At 37.1% G+C, this 19024-nt stretch overlaps 1 protein-coding gene across 3 annotated transcripts; it reads right to left on the bottom strand.

Moving 5' to 3' along the window:
- Positions 1-1918: 1918 nt before the first annotated feature.
- Positions 1919-18350, bottom strand: LOC143877717 (oxysterol-binding protein-related protein 2A-like). 3 transcript variants are annotated; one of them, XM_077379928.1, is made up of 11 exons: positions 17732-18348; positions 15353-15712; positions 12303-12399; positions 9203-9648; positions 7614-7769; positions 4706-4873; positions 4440-4580; positions 3945-4169; positions 3718-3831; positions 2352-2542; positions 1919-2260 (listed from the first exon to the last, which is right to left on the bottom strand). In XM_077379928.1, exons 1-10 carry the CDS (start codon positions 18119-18121, stop codon positions 2357-2359), a joined length of 2283 nt encoding a protein of 760 aa, XP_077236043.1. In that variant the 5' UTR covers positions 18122-18348; the 3' UTR covers positions 1919-2260; positions 2352-2356. The 3 variants fall into 3 exon arrangements, 2 of the variants coding, with proteins under 2 accessions (XP_077236043.1, XP_077236035.1); XM_077379920.1 differs by having other exon boundaries at positions 3945-4175; positions 17732-18346; XR_013250732.1 differs by lacking the exon at positions 1919-2260 and having other exon boundaries at positions 2508-2542; positions 3718-3865; positions 3945-4175; positions 17732-18350.
- Between the last annotated feature and the right edge of the window lie 674 nt (positions 18351-19024).

The raw sequence follows: 19024 nt of genomic DNA, 5'->3' as shown, positions 1-19024 counted from the left end.
AACGTGAATTGTGGGCAGACTTTATTGTCAAAATGGGGTGCATTATCCTACACAGGGGGTGAAAAAAATAATTGACCTAAGAAAAGTACTAGAACACGGAGGGAAATGTTGAGAAAGGTAGCCGTTTTTAAATGACGAAACTACCCCTTCGCCGTTTCGTTCTTGTCACATAGACACTTGTAAGGAGTGAGGACAAAAGAGGAATGCGTGCAAACCACATGTAGAGTTTAAGGTGGTGCTACTAGTGATGCTAAGCAGTCTCAAATTGTATAATAGTTTGCCATTTGGTCATTATTAATAGACACTGTGAATACTGATAATGGCACTATCATGTTTGAATAATTGCACTAGCCCGACTTGTTTAGATCGTTGAGAAGATGGCTTTCTTCATGTTTGTTGCGTCATCCCCATATGATCAAATAACTTTTCTGCTTCGGTCATTGCAGTGGTAAGGTTATGAACTCCTCTTCTTCGGAGCTCTGTCTGAGACCAAGGCTTTAGTCCCTCCATAAATTGGAATAGCTTATCCTCCTAATAGCCGGATCGCAAACCCATCTTGGAGAAATATTTGGCCCCTTAGGACTCTTAGACCCGTTGCCAGTGCCGAAGGGACCTTGGGAGAGTATCTCTCTTAACTTTATTGTGAGCTTACCCAAAGTTGGAGAGTTTGGCTCATCATAGCGGTCGTGGACAGATTTTCAAAGTATGCAACCTTCATACCAGCGCTATTATATTGCAGTACAGAGGAATATTTTTACTCTATGAAATTACGTCGATACTTCCACATATTACGGGTAACGTAGGAGACATCTCTATTTTTCCCCGAGGGATCTTTAGAATTGCCACTGCTTAGCTTTCAATTCGCCTCTGACCATCAAATGAAATGTGAATAACCCGTCCTCCTCTCTTTGAAATAAGGGGCGCTTCCGGTTTCCAATATCCAAACCATTCATTTGTTGGGTCCCCAACATAAAGAGGCCTCGCCAATAAAAGCGTCTCCATAGAATGATCCAAACTCTCTGGTCAACCTTTACGAATCAATGAGAGAGTTAGGATCATCATACGGAGATGACTTTCAGGAAAGGCCTATTTACAATGGAGCTCCTCAAATTAACTGTCTGGATATTGGAATAGTGTGAGCCACAGTGAATTGTTGCAAACAGTACGCGTGCACATTTTTTTGTAAAAATAGAGTGAACACCTTGTTCAAAGATCTAAAGACCCCAACGTAAATACGTTGTACCGCAAAAAAATCAACTCCATTTGATGATCCCAACCCTACAATCAATAAAGGTTGATTTTTACGGTGCGACGAATTGTTGCGGTTTCTATAGATCGATGATCCTAACTCATCGAATGAAGTTGATTTTTGCAATACAACGAATTTACGTTGGGGTCTAACAACTGCATGGTTGAGATCTTTGAACAAGGTGGGTCCACTCTATTTTTACAAGAATACGTCCACGCCTATTTATTAGAAACTTCATCGCAGCCCGCATTATTCCAATATCCAGACCGTTGCTCTGATGGTCCCATATAAGCACCACCGGTTCATAACTCAATACTGTTTTCTTGGTAGGTAAGCTGGGACTGAACCTCAGACCTCATGGCTGAAAAACAAAGCATTAAACAGTTGAGCTTCGGCGGAGCCCCAAACTCATTACCTGTACCCAATGGTTTTTGGGCATTACTTATTTTGCCAGTAGGCCCTTGGCCATACTAATATGTAACTCATTAGTACATATGTAGGCTCCACTACCACAGAATATCATTATAAGTCCAGTGTTTCCTTTCCAAGTGACAAGCATTCAAGTAAGAGGGGAAAAAAATTCCCTTTTCCACATTTGTTGAACCCAATGGCTAAAACAATTTTTCAGATAAGTAATGAAAAGGAGAAGGCTTGCCAAGGTAAGCTCTGTGTGGAAAGGCCTTTGCCAACAACTAAAAAGAAGCTATAGGTATACCCCTTTAATCCAGGTTTACAATAAATATCCCAGATATGATAATGGAACAGTACAATTGTGATATTTAACAGAATTGAACTGCTGAAAGAAGGGATGATACAAATAACTGTCACAATCGGTAATAGAACAGTCATGTGAAGGAACTTTGCCACTGTGATCTAATCATACAATTAGAAGATTGATCCCTGTCGTACATTAGAGAATTTCCTATCGAGGACAAATGATACCAATAGTTGGGTAAACTTACAGATGAGCACAACTGACTCCACAGCACTTTTTATTCCTTCCTAAATCATCTGCATGAGGTATTAAAATTGTAAGTAAAACACACAGTCAGTAAGAAAAGATGCACACAAAAAAAAAAAAAAAATAGCAGTAAGCTGTCACCTGCATTACAAGCTTGATTGTTCAGAAGTATTGACAGTTAGGTCTTCTGAAAAATCATCAAATATATGTGGGCATTCATTCCATTTCTTCTGCTCTCTTGCTTCCCAATACCCACCCACATAGTGATATGAACCATCGTCGTCCTTACGAAACCATCTCGGCTTCCACCCACTTTCTTGTAATTTCCTTGACTGCAAAAAAGATTGACCATGATTGAAGAAAATGTCCCAGTACCCTTAACGTGGGTTTGTGCACAAGCAACAGTAGATTTATTAATGCATCCATAGATGTAATAGTAAGTATGCGTTCATGCTATCATCATATGGTTTGACAGATACCCTGATCCGTACTTGGGACTTTTTTTAATAACCTAGTTAATGAGGAGGAATAAGAACCCACATGAGATCTACGAAAATTGTGTTTCATCGCCGCTAATAACTTTCTTTCATGGACAGGAAGACTGGAAGTCAAATTACCATCATCTTATAGCTTCTCATTTATCTAGGTTAGTGCCTACTCTTTTCTATTTAGAAGAGTCCATTAGTACATCATATAGTATTAATATGAAGGAAAAGTTATCTTTTAACAGTGGTTATCCTAGGCTACAAAAGAAAACCCAAGGCTAAGCAAAAGTAATCCTTCAACAATAGTTATAGTCAATCACAAAAGAAAACCCGAGGCACCAATCCATTAACATTCTATTTCTAGTGGTTTGTCGTGTAGCTTCAGAGTTAAAGTAGGATCAGCAAGGCAAGAACTAATTGCAGTCGATGTTTTGGGCAAGTATTCATCCAAGTTCATGATGTATTTCTTGGGCAGTATTGAAATGGAATGTTTTATCATATTCTGTGTCCCAGAATATGATAAACTTGCCGGTTTCGAAGCAAAACTCAATGCTACTTTAACACAAGGGCCGGTGTTCATCATTGAAAGTGGCATCTCTGTTTGCGCACATTGGAGAAAGTGCTCTGCTAGTGAAATCGGTCCATTGACACCTACAATTGTTTCAACCAAGGCCGAGCACTCTTCTCGAATTTGTGGATGCACTCTTTTTAAGTAGCTGAAACCTCTATGTGGAAAAGTTTCTTATTGCGAAATGAATGGCATTCTAGAAGCTCTCACTCAAACAAGGACTTCCTATACTGTACTAAAGCAGAATCAGTGGACATAGAGCATGTCCCCCTCCTGACGCTCTCTTGAGAGCTTTTTATAATTGATTCGGACCAGCTATATAGCAACTTAGATACAAATATCTGACAAATTCAACCGAACTATGCTCGTATAATTTCACATTTAAGCATTCTTGATTAAACAAAACAAGATATGATGCCCGACTATATGTTAGAGAGAGAGAGAGAGAGAGTACCATCCGTTGCCTTCTCTCTAATCTCAGCTTCTCCGCATTTGCCTTTTCGTATTCTCCATTCTCTAGATGCCGCTGGTCCGGTCGAAGTCTTGAATCCGTAGGCGGAAGTTTCTCCTTAATCCGGGATCAAACACTCGGGATCAGACGGCTAGAACAGAAAATCAAAGATGAATAAGGAGAAAAGGGATCAGAATATACAACCAATCGACTTAATATGTCATCTCTACCTGCAATCCTCGTGTTAGCTCGTTCAGTGTAATTGCAAACGATGATAAATTGTACCGAGTAAGACTAGTGGGAGGTTTACTCCTTTTCCATAACAAGGAGGCATCTGATAATGGATTACAACCCTTTTGCTTGGCAGCACCATCTCCAGCAATGTAATACATGCTCTCATTCCATTTTCCTAATAAGGTGGCAACTTTATTTCCCAAGACATCTTCAACAAATCCCTGCACCTGTTTGATGTTAATAAAGGTTTGTAAGATTGTGACAATATACACTGAAGAGAGCTGCTAGGAAGACACACCTGTGTCAGGGAGCTTCCTAACAGCCCTCCCTATAACACATGTTACCCAAAAACACATTAATGACAATATTTTATGAGAAAAGTAGCCCTATATGTCTGAAAAAATGACAAGAATGCCCCTATTTAGATATGCATGACAATGATATGTGGGCTATATGGGAGAACCCCAACACGAGCCTGTCTTTGTCTCTACCTGGTGAGGGTTGCGGCTAAGGATGGATGGCTCTTTAAACTTGAGCTTGCATGAATATTGGCGGTTACCCTGTATGTTCATTGTTCCATGATGATCGCAGTACACTTTGCCAAGGATGAGATTATATATAGTTGTTGTCACCTGATATTGGGATGAATGTGCACAAATTATTTGCATAACACAAGGGAAAAAAAGAAAGAACGAGCAATTAATGAATGCAATGTGAGCATGTGCATTCTAGCAATAGGATGCTTACGGTTGCATACCTTGCTCCACTGGAATATTTCACCATCATCAAATTCTAGCGTCAGAACACCAACTGGGTCAAGCTGAATTGATTGCCCCCAAAATTTGGACCTGATATTGCTGTCACCCCAGAATTTCCATCCTCTGCCTTCACAGTGACAGGCGATAAGCATGGGGTGGTGGCTGACCTATTAAGGGAAATGATGAACAAGCTTATATCCAAATACTAAATCCTCTCACACATCTGATGCTTAATAATGAATAGATATAGCCGCCACAAGATGGACACTAAGATTAAAATTTCAATGATAATTAATTTTCTCTGTAACCATGATTTTTAATAAGCATAAGCGCACCTCAACTCTCAACTATTCAAACAAACAAAAAAAACCACCTCAACTTTCAAGAGTTAAATAAGACATTTGTTAGAACTTTGACCATAAATCACATGCCATGATACTGTAAACAACATTGACCATAAATCACATGCAATGATACTGTAAACACTCTGTAAAGATTAAATAACAAATCTGCCTCAGACATTTCCCACACTGATCAAAGTACAATTTATGTTTTGAACAAGAGATTGCATTTTTACCACTTGCTTTGATGCTCACAAGGAGACTAGGTGGTCCGCTGAAACATGTTTTTTTCCCTTTTTTTTTGGGACAGAATCAACAGAAGCTTGTTCAGGGAAAGTAAATCTAGAAAACCATTAGGGCCCGTTTGGATACCTCATATACTGTATTTGGAATTGGACTTGAGTTTTGAATACAAAATGAAAAGATCCACCAGCTCATGTTGAAGGAGAGAGAGGGAAGGGGGTATTTCCTACTAGAGGGGAGATGTTGAGGAGCAAAGAGGGTTAAGGAAACTGCCAGATCTGTTGATTTCCAATTACTTATTTCCACAGCATATTTGAAAATCTGATTTTTTTCACCGTTAGTCGCTGATTTGGAAATCCAAGGATTTGATCCGGATCCAAATCACAACTCAAAATCGGCTGCAAATGTGAGAAATCCAAATCAAAATCTTTTCGGCATCCAAACGGGCCCTTAGTTCCAAAACAAACATGATGTAGTGCATTCCCCCGTAAGCATTGAAGACCCAATAGAAGAACCAAGAGAGGAGCCAAGAAAGAGAGGACTGTCGTGATTTCAAGTTGGATGTTCGTAGGGCCCACTTCACTAGTGGACTATTGTATGCCAGATGGGGGTCGACTCAAATGTGCCACAGACATGAAGGGAACACTGCAAGGTGCGTTTTCTTTTTCTTTTTCTTTTTTTTTTAGTGAACGACAAAGATAGTCGATAAGAAAAGGGAAGGGGCCCTGCGGCCGAGATGGTCGATACAAGGAAGAACTACTAACTCGGTACAAAAAGCATGGTTTAGGGTCAAGGAGGAAGATAGTCGAATAACTCTAGCCTATCCCTAAGGATCCTTGATCCGGCCACCATATCCGCATCACTATTTGCCGATCTTATGACATGCTGGAATCAGATTGCAGAGTGCCAGTCGATCTTGGATCTCATCAAACCAGTGAGCGAATCGCCACGGGACAGCTCCAAAGTGTTATATGCCCAATAAAAGTCTAATCTAAGTAGGACTTTCCATTTTTATCAGTTTCTCTATGTAATTCAGTGTCTATTAAATAAATTGGGGGTCACGGGCAAGGTTTCAAGCTTCTATTTCAGTATGTCAATCATGATGGAAATGAAAACATGTCAGTTTTGAATGAAAATTTTGATGGCAAACCTATAAATAAGGAAACATGTGGAAAACTATGCAAATGATGGACATTTAAGATGAAACTTCAGGAATTGCTAGAATGAGCACAAATACACGCAAAAAAATAGCAAAATAAACGCCCATAAAGGTTTAACAACATCGAACACCTAGTGACGTGTGGTTGCACATGTTTGATATTTGATAGGTTTTTTTTTTTTGAATGGTAATTTGATATTTGATATTTTAGTACAAATCACATCTTTTTTTAAATGATGAGTACATATCACATTTCTGATTTCACGAATAAATTCAGTTTTCGTTTTGCTATGCATTTTGGCTACTGTATGTTTTTCAGTGGGGATGGAAACATAAACATTTTGGTCGTTTCTTGTCGGTTTTTGTGAAAAATTAAAAACTACGGTCACAGATTCAATATGAAGATACCTAAAAAACTACTATTAATTTATAAATGACAATCTGGTTATACTATTTGCAACACGCAATATGAACACCTAAGCAAGGTTTAAAATTTCGGTTTCAGCAAAATTTCAGCCGAAATTCGGTAAAAAAATGGCCAAATATGTAATTTTTGCCCAAAATTTCACCAAAAAAAGTAAATTTCATAAAAAAAATTAAAAAATATAATATTTTCCTTAAATTTCAGCTGAAATCTGGACCGACACCAAAATTGGTACTTTCAGTGTTGGTCCGGACTGACATCCAAAATTTCAGTGTGTCGGCCGAAATTTAAAACCATCCCCAAGGGCCCTGCCATATACAACATGATTTGAACAATGATATATCAGAATTCAGAAGTTCCTTGAAAAGAGAACCATACTGAATCACTATTATACCATCACAATACTGTCTCCCCAAGCGCTCCCAAAACTCAAGAAACCGAAACAGAGTAAGTGAACTATATCCCCACACGAGCTATGTTTGCAGACATTTACTCAATCACAATGCAACTAAACTGTTTCACTTTTCATTTATAATACCATTACCAAGAAGTGTGCTGGTTCAGCTGAGAAGCAACACCACTATATGATATCCATTCCATTTGAGAGTCAAACAACCTCAGTTATGACCTGATCTATTCCAAAAAGTAACATTTTGAATAAAAATGATAAAAATAGAGTATATTTGATGTATTTTGTGAATTATTTAATGGCAAATAGTAATAATCGTTCATATACGGACCTTCTCAGAGAAGAAGTGGATCCCTTTCTCAGGGTAGTCAGCTTCATAAGTTTCCCCTAACAATGGATTGAACGGTTTGCAATGTCGACCTTCAGACGAAGCATATCCTGAGACTGCAAAGGCAGCTACATTCATAATTCTCATGAGACTGTTCCCCTATATACACATCCGCCCCATTCAAAATGAATAGATGTCAATAAATGATCATGTTATACACAAATTTTTCAAACAGTAGCAAATGTTGTACAAGTAATAACTACCAAGCCCATACTAATTCATGAGATGAATTTGTTGTAGTTCCAAAGGCATGTTGGTTAGTCCAATAATTACCATACAAGGTTTGTTGATTAATTTAATGCATTTCATACTAATAAGAACTTGTTATGCATAGCCTCATTTAAAGCAGGAATGTTGAGTATGGAATTCATTTTGTGACCTATTGTGTTGCGTCCTTTCTGATTTTATGAATGGATGCGTTGAGTTCTATGTGTTCAATCAACACTCAATTAGGAAGAAAAATAAACAGAAAACTAGGGGACTTCTTCTATATAGGCACTTTTGGGGGTTTTCTCGAATAAAAGAAAAAGAATAACCATTGAGTTTGTTGGAGCCTTCTCTAGTAAAACAGAGAAGGCATGCTTTAAGGTATTATAGCTGTTGATGCATTAGGGCACAAGGCATACAGGGCTCTTAATGGGCTCCATCTGTAGATTGGCATGAGGTGGCAAGATTTCAGTTGACCTCCCTAAAAATCGTATAACACCATATGAAGCAGGAACACAGACAAAAAAACATGTACATTCTAATAGAGTAAACTGTGAATCAGCATAGCCTCAACATCTATGATACTCACATTTCCCATCACACTCAGAAACTGTAGATCATGCCCAGCTTTCTCTATGATATGCCTAAAGGAAAGCAAAGAAACAAAACCAGTTGCCACAGAATTTTATATAAAGTCGCACTCAGAAACTGTATACCATGCCCAGCTTTCCCTATGATATGCCTAAAGGTAAGCAAATAAACAAAACCAGCTGCCAGAGAACTTTATATAAACTGACTGGCAACACTTCTGTGGAATGAGATTTGCTCTAATAAAGTCATGCGGGGAAGCTTTTCACTACAAAGAAAACAGGACAGAAGTTCTATATAATCATTAGGTTCTCTTGTAAAAAATCTCACTTGAGTAAGGTTTGGAAACAGATCAATTTGGAAAAGGCATGAAATCAATTCAATGAAAAACAAAAGAAACACGGGCATGGTCATTAAACCAAACTATATGAAAAATAAAAAATCAATGCTGTGTTCACAGATTAACATAATCCCTGAAAAATAGACTTCAATGGCACAAACTTCTGTAAATTTTGAGAAACATAGTCATTACAGTGCTTTGTGACAATGCTTTGTCCCAATGCTATGAAAATTTTGAGATGACAAAGTGGCATTGCTCAGAGCTTGCAAAATACAAGGGCAGGCTAGAAAAATCTTTCCTCAAGATCAAAGAAAATAAAACTGAATGTCATCACTAGAGAACAATACGGAATTTCAAATTCAAATGGGGAAATAAAATATAATAAGTAAGAGCTCACCATTTTTCCACATTCATATGCTCGATCCAAAAGATAAGAATACTCCATCTCCTCAAAGCACTTCTGAAGGGATGATATCGGTTCATTGAAGTAAACAGGAAGACAAACTCGAGTGAGATCCTTACCAACATTATCTTTGATCATCGACCAAAGGTTGACACCTTTCTCCTTCTCAATAGGGTCAGGCAATTTATTCCGCCTTTCAATGAGTGGATATTTACGATCAATTAGTTCTGGTCCTACATGCATCTTGTCCACATTATCACAGTGATTCCCAATTTTTAAACTCTTGTCCACACTGTTTGCGATGACTATTAAAGATGCACCTGTAACCATAGAATCACTAAAATAATCGTTTGTATCAAAGAATGAGGGCTCATCTTCATCTGACACTTCCTCAAGTTCTTGTTTTCCAATATCATCAGATGATTCCGTTGTGCTGTATTCTAAACATCAGAAAAGAAGGCATCAGAGAGAACAACTTATTTCATAATAACAAATAAAATAATTCAAGTGGGCCCAGCAGGTATTATAGATGAAAGTATGGTAACAGATTTAAAATTGACCAATCCCACCCAACTAGTGAACTCCAGATAGGAGACTCTGTTAATTAAAATACTAAATGATAGCAAAACAAATTTCATGCATTTTATAAATGACTGGTATTATAGATGAAAGTATGGTGAAGGATTTAACATGGACCAATGCCAACTAATTAGCTCCAGATAGGAGACTCGGTTAATTAAATAAAAAATGATAGCAAAATTTTTTTAGGCATTTGATAAATGAGACTTCTGCATAAGGAAAACACCTAGCAGAATCGTTGTCTCCGGTAACTATAAGCATATCTGTAAATCATTTCAAATATGTAACATGGAGAGAAGAAGAAACATTTCAACAGATTAAAATTCACACATAGGGCCACACATCTGAATGAATTGATGAGAAAAGTATGAACAATATCACCAGAATTTATGGGAGGTGGTGAAAGATTTTTCTAGGCAGTAAGACGTCCTCCTAACCCCCAAGACAAACAGAGGATGATTCCCTTCCAGATATGCATTGTTCAGGGGTACACTAGGCACAGAACCACATTCACTGATGGAATTACAGAAGTTCCACCCACACTCTGCTCTTAAGACTTGACACACTCACCAGGTGACTGCACAGCGGAAAGACATTATTGACTTACCCTGGCAATATAGTAAGGCAACACTCCATTAGATGCCACGCCATTTTATGACCACACTCAGGAGTGTAAAGACTTGTGCTTCATGCCATTGGTGGAATCCTTCACGAAGCTTCCAAGACAAGTGTTCCACGCATGCTACGAATAAGTTGGTGCAACTCTTACTGCTTTGGACAAGTTGAGAGTACAGGAGGACAACCAATCACAAGAGATGAGCTGCACACCTTAAATGGCAGGGATAGCATAGATGATTTCCATGGTCAAGAGATGAGTTTCACGCCGTACATGGAAGGGATAGCATCGACAATTTCCACTGTAAGCAGATGCCAACATCCACATTTCTAGCACCAATAACAAGAAAGGGGTTGATCTGGCTTTGCTAAAAGAGGAAGAAGATTGTCTGCCCCTGATTCTCGAATTCCCCTTTCAATCCTCATTGAGTCATTGTTCTTTGTTCTTCATCACTCATCTCCCCCACATACCCCAATTCCTGCAACTCTTGCTGAGTTTCTCTCTGGGGATCCCCAGCTTGTAAGAGAGACAAATGGCATTCTAGACAGATCATTCAGGTACACATTGAACCATTTTCTCCTTTGTTTGTGTATGGATTAGCTACTTACCTTAATCCTCTAGTCCCAGACATTAGGATAACCCAAAAAAAAACTAGATAAATACAAACATCTTCAGTAAAGAAATAAATGAAACAATATTTTAAATCACAGGTGGCAGATTCCAACCACCTGTAATCATGTTTCTTTAGAAAAACTTTATCAGAAGAGCAAAACTGCAACTTAGTCTTTGGGTTAACTAAACAACTTCTCTGAAAAAAATTTCATGTTCTTAATTTCGGACTAAATGCTTATAAATTCTTACCTAATCCTAACTACATAACCATATGACAAGAATTTTTGCGCAATAGGGAAAGAGTTTTCATTATGACCCAACACTGGCAGACCTGTGCAAGAAAAAATATTTTATGGAGTGGCCATTAAACAGAAGAGCCAAATACCTTGAGTAGCACGAGGCTTAAATAGAATTTCACATAAGACTAGTAATACCACTATATCTCCATCCTTGACATTATTGTCAACATTCGCTTTCCACTTATATTATCAATTTCTTTTTGGGGAGAATGATTATAAAAGAAAATTAAAAAATTAGGAGCAAGAAATTCTGGGAAATGTGTAGAATTTCCATATAAATCCCAATTGAGCAAGAAATTCTGGGCAACGTGTGGAATTTCTCACATAAATCCCAATTTCCATGTGGAATGGAAATTAAAATTTCAACCCATTAGACTTGTTAAATTTTGATGAAAAGTGAGTAAAATTTAATACGGTATCTTATGGACAGACAAACTTCCCGTGATGTTGAAGAAATCGCGAGAATATTGGGAAATTTTCCACGGAAAATTTTGCTTTAACAATTGATCATTCTTAAATTTTATTAGTGGGAATTACTGATTCCATCGAATTGTGGAAATTAGAAGAATATGATGGGAATATTGAAATTTGGCTTTAACATTTGATCATTCTTAAATTTTATTAATGGGAATTACTGATTCCATGGAATTGTGGAAATTAGAAGAATATGATGGGAATATTCTCGGCCACTTGTAAGTTTGAAAATGTCCATGTAGTATGCTTGGAAGGGATCTGTAAACGGATATTTCAAAATTTCCGTTGGACATTCTAAACATGGTTCTAATAATCATTCGGTGAGAATATAGTACGAAAAAAATCTTCAAAAAGGAAACTGCAAATCTCTGAAGATTGAAGAAACATAATGAAGGAGGTAAAAGCTAAGAAAAAAAAAGGCAATAAGTTACCAAAGATTACATTTGATGGGTTCGTCACATATATTGATGCAAGAAACATACAGGAATAAAATAGAAGCGAATATATCAAATACCACTATATTTTCCATGTCCAGGACTTGAAATTTCATGCTTCAACACATGGAAGTGGCCATCATGAATTCCAGAGGTTACAACATCAGTATTTGCCACCTGAATATCAAAGAACAAAATTCCTTTTAATATCCAACAAGCAATTCAGTTTCAAAAACCATATCAGAAAGACAAGATTCAATTAAGAATAAAGTATCCAATATAACACAATTTTCATAAATGTAATCATGTTTCAGAGTAATAGTGCAATGAAATTAAATGCTCATCGAGAGAAATCATACTCTAAAATTATTAACTACCACTAGAAGAGGAGGAGCAATCATATAGACTATAATCATAATCGGATGCTGATTTGGCCTGAATTCTTGCCAATAACAAATCAACAATTAGTTTCAAAATCTTCTTAAGAAGCAACAAAATGTCATGGAGAAGCAAGAAAACAGATCAACGAGGGTAACTTATACCACAAGTTTAAACTGGAGAAAGACTTTTATTACTAGTAAGGAGTGATAAGTCCTTTATGAAACCAGACAATGTAGGTAACTCATATTCTATGGTTCCTTTTTTTCTTTTTTTTGGTGTATATTCTATGGTTCCTTATCCAGATACATGCATCTTTCCCTCAGTGCTCACTTTCTCTAGAACCTAATTCAATGGGTTTCTTTGAAAGCTAGCAAGAATAAATTGAATCTACACTGGAGTCCCAACAAACAAAATATTGCTCCTCAAAGTGCGAAGAAAGAGTACGTGAGCAATCACTGACACCCAAGATAACTCACATAGATGGAGTATGTGAAATATTTGCATAGCTGCGGATAATTGACTGTATAACATAATAAAAAGTACTGGGCAACTGTCTCCAGCAAGTCACTGAACAGTAATATAGAATATCAAGGCATATCTGTAGAGAACCACGAATTCCAACATATTTTCTGATCCAGATCATAAGATAAGTAGCATCACTTGAAGGGTGCAAGAACTGATGAAGAAAACATGCAAAAATTAAATGGACATCTAGTCACACTTTACAGCTCGGGGTATCTACAGAGCGCCGAGTGTCTCCATCCACCCATCCCCATTTTTGTACGTGATAATCCCTATAATAAAATTTAAATAGATAGAATTTTGCAGCACTTTGGCTGTCAATTGATTTTTGTAAGACATTTTCAAAGCAAGCCATCAATATTATTAATATATGCATTATACACATTATAAGTCATACGATAATATTCCTTTGTTGGCAAATTTATGAGGGGTGAACCATTGATTTTTTTTATGAAAAAGAATTATGTGCGGATCATAAATGTTCAAAGCATATGATTTTTCTATGTGAGATCATTATAATGTGTGAACTCCGGACAAGATTTGAGCTAAGCAGCTAATTATTCCATGGGAGCATGCAAAGCGTTATTTGTGACCTCCAAGCAAATGCATCTGGTAACAAAATACGAAGGAGGGTGTGGACCTCTATGTTACTACTGCTCTGATGACTACTAGACTAAGATTTCAAGATTAAGATAAGACAGTACTAACCGTTTCCAACATCCCTACGACCTTTGGCTTAACAGAATCTTTTCATACCACCAAATTATTACAAGTATTAGCCAGGCCTAATGTAAAAGCATTCAATAAGGAACACAATAAATCTTTATCAATCAATTGCCAAACATACGAGGTGATCTATCCCTTGAAGAAGAAAGAATATTCTTCATAAAGAAATCTGCAATCACAGTCCAACACTAAATACAGCTTGCCCTTCACTATTAGATTGTGAACTTTTGACATACAGATTCTCCTGCTTCATAGGCAAATTACATTCTACTAATTCAAATTATGACATAGTATAGTACACTTTTGAATTTTCTTTAGCAACTATTACATCCACATGCTGCTGTTATGCATTCCATTCTACCACATTCACTATTGGTGCATCAACCACATCAAGAACCCACCACTACTTTCTCTAATAACTGGGTCTTCACAAAAGATGAAATTGCAAAGCACTTCCCACTTCAATTAAACAGTTGACATTGAAAGACACAAGGAAAGATGTGCTAGTCCAAAGAGAGAACATATGTGAGAATATCGGCATTTTCGGCTTTCCAAAATAAACGGTGTATTTACAATTAGGTCTAGAAACCACAGAATATAACACCAAACTATTCTCCGCATAACTTCAGAACAACTTAATAACATATAATCATACAAGAAATTAGAAATGAATGAAGACTCCTAAGACAAAAAATTGCAACTAAAAAAACCAACAGACCAGTTTTCCCTTAATTTGTATCCCTAATCAGTGAATCATGAGCCATGTTTGAGGCATGAAACAGAAAATCTTCAAAAATATATAAGTATAGTAGTTATACATTCAAATACATCTTCAGAAAAATACAAATTGCATAAAATGGATTTTGGCCAAAAATTAAATCCATGGAAGAACAAGTGTCTAGATTGCTTGAGCTGATATTTGGAATGCATCGTGTAATGAAGAGTTATGAATTTTTTATGTATCCGTTTGAGGGTCCTTTGAAATTCTATTGTTGTTTATCTCTTAGTAGTTTTTTTTTTTTTTTTTGGCCTGACTGAAGAAAAGAGGATCCCAAGGATTTGGACTCTCTTTTTAGTATTGTTTGCAAAGATAGATGTTTTTTTTTCTTGCAAAGATTGATGGGTTCGTTCATGGATTCGATCTATTTATTCACGAGCTTTCCACTCTAGGTGGTTCCTGATAACTATATCGAATAAAAAATTTAGGAAAAATTTAAAAGATATGCATGTAACCAAGTTCACTTCCATTCATTTGTTGGTAAATTGGTAAATCTGTTCTGTTTGAAAATATTAATTATCTCACCAGTAATTCTATTGATACATAATCATGTAAGATATTATGTCCAAACATTAGGTGTCCATAATCATGTCTCAGTTTGCTGCACTAAATACAGTTTATTCCTACCATTTTTTTGTTCCTAACTAATGTAAGACTAGTAGCTTTTAGCATTAAACATATTTAATTTCTCCAAATAAGCATAGTTATTTTGCAGAGAAATACCTCAAACTGCCTCAATGTGTCAATCAAGTTGAATCGTTCTTCATAAAGAAGTTTCAATTGTCCTTGTAACTCTGCAAATTCTGATAGCATTATCCGTTCACAGTCATTGATAAGGACCTCACCAATTCCATCTTCAATCAAGCGGTCTCTAAGCTTTTTGGTCGAAATAGAGAGATGATTTTCGACATGGGAAACCTTACCACTCGATGGTCTCAAAGAAATAAGGCTACGTGCAGATACCAAAGCCTCTATCCATGCCACACGATCTTTTCCTGAATCAGTTCTCAGATGAAGTGTTTTTGTGGCAGTGAATATATAGAATCGTCTATCATCAGATTTGCTTTCACGAAAAGATGAAACCTAGAACAAAAGAAAGAATATACTTAGCTACCAAGAACTACAGAAGACATACTATAAATCTGGCAATAAAAAGTATTTATTCTCCATGAAAATCATACAATAAATCAGGTAAATGGCAACCATCATGTACATATTCAACCGAAAATAACTAATATCTCAAAGAATCACTCGTAAATCTACAGCCATGTACCTCATAAAGAAAGCACTCTCTTTGAATCTTTAAGAAAAATGAAAAAGGTGGCAGTTATGATAACATAATCAAGCTAACATTTGCTTCTCACAGCCCTAAAAATGTAATTAGTTCACAAAGGCAGAACCGGGTATATGAGGATTTTCAACAGATGAATCTACAGAACTACAAACTCCCACGTAAGCACTAAGATCATACCAATTGATATAATAATGCAAAGGAATAAAAAGAGCCCACAAATGTAATACAATCTCAGAGGCTATTACAGGTCATCAGTGTTAGAGTATATCAGATCTTGTAATATATGACCGTTGGATCTATATGGTAAGATTAGATTAGGGAGTTGGTTGGATGTGGTAATCACAATAGATTAGGATAGGATTATCACTTTTAATCTTGCCGTTTACCATGCTTATCCTTATCTTATTTGTAACTGCTTATTTAAGCACAGTTTGGTGTTAATGAAAATCAATAGAGATGAGTAGAAATCTTTGATTCTATAATCAGGGAATAATCTGAAAAAATGAAAAAAAAAGAACAAAAAAAAAACAGCCGAGAAAAAAAGCTAGAAGAAAATTAGAAAGTAAAATATAAAAAAAAAATTCCTCCAACCTAGACAAGCAAACGGCAAGCCACTTATAAAATTTCTAAGAGACCCAACTTGATAAATCCTGATAAATCACAGCGGAATGGAAAGTAAAAGAAAAAAGAGATCTACTACGCAGATGCCCCGGACTCAGATCTTTGTCATTTCTTTGCGTAACTTCAAAAATAAGAACCCACCTAAAGTGTTCTTTCTCCTAAATTTTTCTCACAGAAGCCCTACTCTACAAGCTAGGCATAATCAAAATGATGAATGAATCCCTAGCGTCTAAGAAACACCAACATCCAAAACACGCAATACGTCTGAAAGACCAACGGTTCAACGGCAAACAAACAATACAAGAAAGCCCACCAACCACAGCGAGAAAATATGCAGCCAATACCTCTATTTTTCAGGGGGAGAAATGGATCCCTAACCCCAGGGTCCCCATCCCTCTCTCTCTCTCTCTCTCTCTCTCTCTCTCAGGTGAATGACAGCAGGAAAAGCGTGAAATAAGATAAAAGGAGGGGCAATGATATTCCCCCCCTCCTAAATGGATAAAATCCGATGTGTTATTTGGAGGGTGATGTGACGGGTAGCCCTAATAATAATACCCGTAGAAATACCATGTAGCCTATCGTGGTAGCCCACCAGAACCTGCTGATTTGACCCAGTCCAGACTCCAGACTAACCACAAGTGAAACAATAGAAAGGGATAAAAAGGTAAATAAAAAAATTAAACTATTGTATGTCCATCTATCGAAGATTATTCAGGGAATATGCAGAAAAGTCAAGTAGAAAGAAAGACAGAGAGAGACGGTGAACAGTGAAATATACAGCTTTTTCCGATTCTTCATCAGAGTTTTCGAGGAATATCCTGAAACTCTGAAAGACTAGAAAAAAACCTCCGGTTGTTGAAAGTTTTCTCTGCTGCAGGCAGGTGAAAAGACAGATCGAAGGAAATAGTAAAAATCTTTTGAAATTCATTATTTCCCAAAGTAGAAACTGTTCAGAGATCGAAATAGGGAGGGAAAAAAAAAAGCTTGGAATTACAGTGTTTTGATAATTACACTAAAACATCCAGTTTCTTTTATGATTAAACAGTCCTCAAAGGTTATTCCAGGCCCCAAACCACTTTCAAAGAAAATTAAAAAAAGAAAAGACAAGCTGAATTCGTGTAATTATTAAAACATGGTAGTGCGAATATCAGTAACAAAAAAAAACCGTATTCGTTCGTATCTCGCACCTTGAGATGGATGAGGCCAACCATTTTATGTTGCTTTCTCCTCCTACTACTACTTTCTCGCTCTAGACGAGAAAGCCGATTCGAGGCGTTTCCGATCACACGGACTTCCTCTCTCGCCGAGAAATTCTCAGATTCTTGGATCTTTGAGTAAGAAAGAAGGCCATTTTTCAACAAAAACCACCGCGATCTCCATCCCTTGCCGTAATTCGTCCATTTGTACAGAACTCCGGCCACATTGAGGTGAGATCCCGTCTCTGTTCTTATATTCTCAGATCCGGCCATTCCCGCCGGAAAACGAGCTCTTTCCGACGGATCCAACGGTGATTGATCTCCAATTCCAGGACTCTCCAACGATATGCAGCACAACGGATGCATTTCTTTTACTCTCATCCCGATCTAGATTCCAAAATCAAGAAAATCAAATGCCAATCTCTACGTCAAAGCTAAAGCTACGCTCCGCTCCAACTACAGACAGACAAAAACGAAGATCTAGGAATTTCATTACCTTCTATTCTATTCTTGTGCAAATTAAAAGAAATACTTCTAGGAGCTAAAGAAGGAAACCTTAGAAGTCTGCAACTTTGGAGCTTTTACATCTCGCCAGAGAGAGAGAGAGAGAGAGAGAGAGAGAGTTATTAATTAATAGGGCAACCTTTTTGCAGAAATGTGACTAACATTCCACAAATGGGGAGACCTTCGTTTCTCTTTTCTCTGATGCAGACATAAAATAAGGGGCAGGGATGATGTGTTGTGTAACTTGTGTTATAACGTTTATGATTCTGTTTCTGACCGTTACGTCCGATACTCTTGTTTCGGATCATATACCAATGATGACAACCGATAAGATAAGTGTCGCTGTCGCATTTACTATTTTATTTTCTTCTTTTTGGGGAATTTCCTTTCCAGATTCTCTTGCCATTCTTTGATCACGGCCTGTTGCAATCGACTGCCGAAACTGAAAAGCGCGAGATCCGAAATTGCCGAAATGTACCAAATTTTGGTCGAAACAAATTTCGGTCGTTCATCAAATTTGGCGAAATTTAATAACTTGACCAAAATTTCAGCCCAAAAAATCAGCATTTCGTATGATTTTACTGAATTTCGGGATTTCAGCTGAAATTTCGGTTTTGGCTGGGTCCGAAATTTATGAATAGCTGCTGAGATGGCAAGATTAACCTTATCAGATGCCGATCGTGATCACACATCGTGCACTCGGGGTGTCTATGGATCGACTTCTGATCAGATCCATCCGTCCTTCAGACCCGATCCATTTAAATATCTTATTTGTGTGCC

This window comes from Tasmannia lanceolata, unplaced genomic scaffold (genome assembly GCF_043159265.1).
Source record: "Tasmannia lanceolata isolate RefF3 unplaced genomic scaffold, GAP_Taslan_0.1 ptg000002l, whole genome shotgun sequence".
Taxonomy (NCBI): domain Eukaryota; kingdom Viridiplantae; phylum Streptophyta; class Magnoliopsida; order Canellales; family Winteraceae; genus Tasmannia; species Tasmannia lanceolata.
Note: the sequence above shows the minus strand (reverse complement) of the source record. Positions and strands in the feature narration are given on the sequence as shown.